General features: G+C 59.7%; 1 protein-coding gene and 1 long non-coding RNA gene across 2 annotated transcripts in view; one reads left to right on the forward strand and one right to left on the reverse strand.

Moving 5' to 3' along the window:
• LOC103611331 (sterol 26-hydroxylase, mitochondrial) overlaps positions 1 to 2,391 on the forward strand; it is a 3,028-nt gene extending 637 nt beyond the window's left edge. Inside the window, exons 3-9 of the mRNA XM_017727154.1 lie at positions 7 to 65; positions 149 to 346; positions 485 to 645; positions 966 to 1,132; positions 1,358 to 1,439; positions 1,524 to 1,724; positions 1,823 to 2,391. Of these exons, the coding sequence (XP_017582643.1) occupies positions 7 to 65; positions 149 to 346; positions 485 to 645; positions 966 to 1,132; positions 1,358 to 1,439; positions 1,524 to 1,724; positions 1,823 to 1,948 (994 nt within the window). The 3' untranslated portion in view covers positions 1,949 to 2,391. The remainder of the gene's footprint in view (positions 1 to 6; positions 66 to 148; positions 347 to 484; positions 646 to 965; positions 1,133 to 1,357; positions 1,440 to 1,523; positions 1,725 to 1,822) is intronic.
• A 692-nt stretch (positions 2,392 to 3,083) lies between these two features.
• On the reverse strand, positions 3,084 to 4,955 carry LOC108444864. Its single transcript, XR_001859573.1, has 2 exons — positions 4,910 to 4,955; positions 3,084 to 3,733 (listed from the first exon to the last, which is right to left on the reverse strand). It is a non-coding gene; the product is annotated as an uncharacterized LOC108444864 (long non-coding RNA).

Consider the following 4,955-nt stretch of genomic DNA (forward strand, 5'->3'; position numbering starts at 1 on the left):
CCGCAGCCCCGCAGGGGTGCTGGTGGGAGACGTGGCCAACCTGCTCTACCGCTTTGCCCTGGAAGGTAGGGGGATCCTCGCCCTCACCCCTGCCCTGTCCCACTCTTCCCATTGCCCCGGAGGTCTGGATACTCTTTGTCCCCTGCAGGGATCTCTTATATCCTCTTCGAGACCCGCATCGGGTGCCTCAAGCAGCAGGTCCCTGCTGAGACCCAGCACTTCATTGACTCCATCAACCTCATGTTCAAGAACTCCATCTTTGCCACCGTCCTGCCCCGATGGAGCCGCAAGGTGCTGCCCTTCTGGGACCGTTACCTGGACAGCTGGGACACCATCTTCGCCTTCGGTGAGCGGTGACAACGGGGGCCCGGTGTGGTGGCACTGGACTCCTTAAGGACCCTCAAAAGTGGGACAGTCCCTGCCCACATGTCCTTTTGGCAGCCCTCGCTCTGTCAGCTCTGGTTCCCACTCTCTGTCCCTACAGGCAAGAAACTGATTGACCGAAAGATGGAGGAGCTGGAGGGGCAGGTGGAGCGTGGCAAGGAGGTGTCTGGCTACCTGAGCTACCTGCTGGCCAGTGGCAGACTCAGCCTGGATGAGGTCTATGGCAGCGTGGCCGAGCTGCTGCTGGCCGGTGTGGACACGGTGAGAGCCAGGAAGCTGTTGCTAGGGGATCCCTGGTGAGCTCTATGCCCAGCCCTTGCAAGCTCTAGCCTGGTTGCTGTGGGGCTCATGCCCCACAGGGGCAAACCCTCAGGGATCAGTCAGTACTGACCCTATCCTCTGCTCTGCTTCGTGCCCTGCTCCCTGCCTCTCTCTGCCCTGTGCTTGCTGCCCCTCACGCCTGACTTTTCTGTGTACCAGAGCAGGGGCTCTCTGGTGCTGTACTGATGCTGTGCTTGGCACAAGGCTGCTCAGGTACCAGCCCCAATTCCTTCACTCCCCCCGGTGCTCCACTCCCCCAGACCTCCAACACGCTGTCCTGGGCCTTGTACCACCTCTCCCGGGACCCAGACATCCAGGAGACCCTGTACCAGGAGCTGAAAGCTGTTGTGCCTGCCGACCGGTTTCCTGCTGCTGAGGATATTCCCAAGTTGCCGATGCTTCGGGCCATTATCAAGGAGACTCTGAGGTACATTCCAGCCTTGTCCCTGCCCTGAGGTCCTGGTCACCAGCCCCTTCCCCAGAGGGGATGCACCAACCAGGCAGGATGCAAGGCTGAATTTCAGTCCCTCTGGACTGCAAATATCCACCTCCCCCTCCGGGGAGCTGCTGGTGCCCTGTCCTGCCTGTGGCTCTCTCCCTCTGGGATCTCCAGGTGAGTCCTGCTCCCCCACTAACTCTCCCCATATCCCAGAGTCTACCCTGTGGTGCCCACCAACGCCAGGGTCTTCTATGAGAAGGACATTGTCATTGGAGACTACCTCTTCCCCAAGAATGTGAGTGGAGGCTGTGCTGTGGGAACCCCCACTGTGCTCAGTGGGGCCAGGTGGGGTCATTAAACCCCACTTCTTGCCCTGCAGACCCTCTTTGTCCTGGCGCACTACGCGATGTCCCACGATGAGACCTACTTCCCCGAGCCCGAGCGGTTCCTGCCCCAGCGCTGGCTCCGGGGACATGGCTCCCCTCACCACCCCTTCAGCTCCATCCCCTTTGGCTACGGGGTTCGTGCCTGTGTCGGACGCCGCATCGCTGAGCTGGAGATGCACCTGGCCCTTGCCAGGGTAAGTAGGGATCCCCCCACTTTGGGTATCTTGGCATGAGCTGGGATGGGGGTCCCAGGGAGTCCCCAAGGCAGTGCCAACCCCCCTTCTCCCCACAGATGATCCAGGCATTTGAGGTGCGGCCGGACCCCCGTGGCGTGGAAGTGACATCTGTGTCCCGCATTGTCCTGGTGGCCGACAAGCCCATCAACCTGGAATTCATCGCTCGCCCAGGAGCCCCCTGACTGCACGTCCACCCCCACCCTGGGTGCCAAATGGAGATCCCCCTTACTGCCCCACAAGGAGGGACAGGAAGGCAAACCCCTTCCCTGGCCAGCTTGGACTAGGGGGCTCACAGCCCCACAGTGGGAAAGGTGGGGGGGACTGCCCCCAAATCACCCCTGGGGCATATCCCCCTGCCCAAAATCAGCAGGAGGTTTGAGGAACTGCTGTGCCTTTGACACACTGCAGGGGGGTTGTGTCCCCGTCCGCCCCCCCCCCATCCTGTGCCCAGCTGGGCTGTCTCAAGAACCTGGGAGGTGTTTTGGGGCTGGGGGAAAGCAGGGAGGGGGCTTGCAGCCATTCGGTGTCTCCTTCGTCCCGTCCTTGTGTAGCTGCGCGTGGATCTGTGCCTGGAGCCAGGACATCTGGGTCCTCTCTGAACAGCTGACATTGGCCTCAGAAGCTTCTCTGTGCCTCAGTTTTCCCCTTGCCCCCAGGGGAGGGTTGAGTGCTGGCAGGGTTTGGGGTTTGCGCCTTTCCCAAGGGATGGAGCCAGCCCTGGTCCTGGGAAAGCACAGCAGTAACACAGCACATTCCCCATGATGGGAGGAGGCCTGTCACCACCCAGCACTGGTATTGTGTCCCCTGGCAGAGCCAGCCAGCACAGGAGGGGGGTTTAGTTCCTGGGACTTTCCACTGTCAGCCGTTATTGCACTGAGATGCTGATACGGAGTCACGAGAATGGCAGGGCTTGCTGCAGGCAAAGCAGGAGGAGAAAGATGAGCTCAAGCATCCCCTACCCCCAAGCCAGGACCATTTCAAGGCTCAGAGCTGGTAGCAGTCACAAGCCGGGGACGCACTGCCATTTGCCCACGGTCCTCGAGGGCTGGGGCACGGGACATTTTTAACAGTGAACCCCTCACACTTTCCCTCTTCTTGGACTGAGGGAAGCAGCAGGCAGAAACCTTGCTGTTACCAAGCCTGCTGTCCTCAGGGTGTCCCTGAAGGGACCTGCACACCAGGAAGATGATTAAGACTGCATGCCCTGTGTCCCCATCCCCTTGGTTCTGCCCACATGGGCAGAGGTGCTACTCTGCCAGTGCCACACTTGCTGGCAAGCAGCCAGTACCCCTTCCCCAGCCTGGGTCTCTCCAGAGGAGTCATGTCCAGCTTTACCCCAGAAAGGCAAGAGGCAGTTCTTGGATCAGGCTGCTTTGTTACAGCAAGGCTGAATAGACTAACAAATAAATAAATAGCCCCTGCCCACCCCAAAACGTGCACAGGGTTTCCATGCAAGTGCCCATCCTGGTGCCAGCTCTGGCACAGACTGTGCCTCTGCCAGAGAGCTCCAGCCCCATGTGACCCTACAATAAAAAAGCCTGTGTGTGCAGCTGAGCCTGCGCTACCAGGCACCGGGCACAGACAGCAGGACTGTGTTCACTAGGAGGGAGCCACAATAGAAACGCTCGAATCCAGCAGCAGGATGGCAGTGGGGTGGCCAGGTCCTCTGGGGCTACACGGGTCTCTGTGCCCAGCTGCAGGCATGTTGCATCTCCTCCAGCACAGTGCCCACTGAGCATCACTGTGTGCTCACTGGAAGGAGGCACCCCTGGGTCCCATTTCCAGTGTTTCTGCCTCTCCAAGACAGGCAGGATCTAGCCCTGGACTCAAGACGAGCCCTAGGACTGGGGTGAACAGACATGTCCTCCCCACAGAGAGCCTTCAGGCCCAAGCCTCCTTCTCACAGGTCACGCAAGAGATCCCCAAGAGCAGCATTTGGTGTCTTCAGAGTGAGGATCGGTCGATGCCTGTGGGGCAAGAGGGTGCAAGACCATAACCCCAAATCAGTGTTGGACTGGGCACCTGTGACATGGTCCCCCCAACTCATCCCAATGGACACTGGGGTCTTTCCTCCATTCCTTGCTTGTATGCAAGCCCTGGGGTAGGAGGGAGGGCAGCTTGGCTGGAGAGGGACATTTCAGTGGCTCCCTGCAGCTCCTGACATAGCCACCCCTGTGGGCACCAGGGATGGGGTGAGCGAAGATACCTGATAGGGAAATGGAGGGATGGGGGCAAGGGGGATATCCCATGTGTGGCTAACACACACCATTCCCAGTCCTCTTCTGTGCAGAGCAGCTGGGCACTGCTGGGGGAACTGGTGGGCACAGACCTGTCCCAACCCATTCCCTACCACCACCCCAAAAAGCATCATTACCTTTGGGAAGCAGTTGGGAACTGGAGCTTGCTCCCCCTCCTCATTTCACCCCTAAAGAGGTGCCACAGTAGGTGCCAGGACCATGCCCACCCATAGCCAGTGAGGATTCACCAGGCAGTGGGGTGAGCAGAGCCAGCTGCACATGGCCAGGCAGCATGGTTTCCAGTGCCACCTGGGAGTGAGCCCTGTCTCTGGAGCAGGCAGTTTTGGGGCTGCTGCAAGTGGAGGGGGTGGGGGGCTCTGCCAGCTGGGGGTTGGCCACATTTTGCATATGGCTAGTGGTGGGCAGCATGCCTGGGGGTGCAAGTGGGGATCTGTCCCCTCTGTGTCCCTTGGGAATGGCACTGGAGGTGCTTAGGTCTCAGGGGGGGAATTGAGGCGAGATCAAAACTAGGCTTTTGTCTTGGGGTGCATCACACCCCAAAACCCTCATCCAGTCCAAAGCCCAGGGACCTGCAAAACCTGCATTCCACACGCTGCCTGAATGGGGCTCTGGCAAAGTGCCTCCATTGAAGGTGCCCCCATCCTTCCTCAGAGTCACCAGAGGTGCCCTGTGATCCTTGTGTACTCCTGGGTCAAGCAACATCTGGGTCCTGCTGTCCCTGCTTGGGCACCCAGCACTGCCAGACCCCAGCCCCAGCCTTCTCCATCCCCCAGGACCACTCTGGATGGGGCAGAGGCAGGTTGCCTGAGCAGGGAGGTAACAAGGTGCAGGTAACCCAGCAGCAGGGCAGGGACAGGCACACAATAATGGTGGGGTCGTGCCTACCTGAAGTGAAGAGAAATTAAAGGTGCAAGTGGAGTAAGATGGAGCG

The sequence above is a fragment of the Corvus brachyrhynchos genome, unplaced genomic scaffold, assembly GCF_000691975.1.
Source record: "Corvus brachyrhynchos isolate BGI_N302 unplaced genomic scaffold, ASM69197v1 scaffold490, whole genome shotgun sequence".
NCBI lineage: Eukaryota > Metazoa > Chordata > Aves > Passeriformes > Corvidae > Corvus > Corvus brachyrhynchos.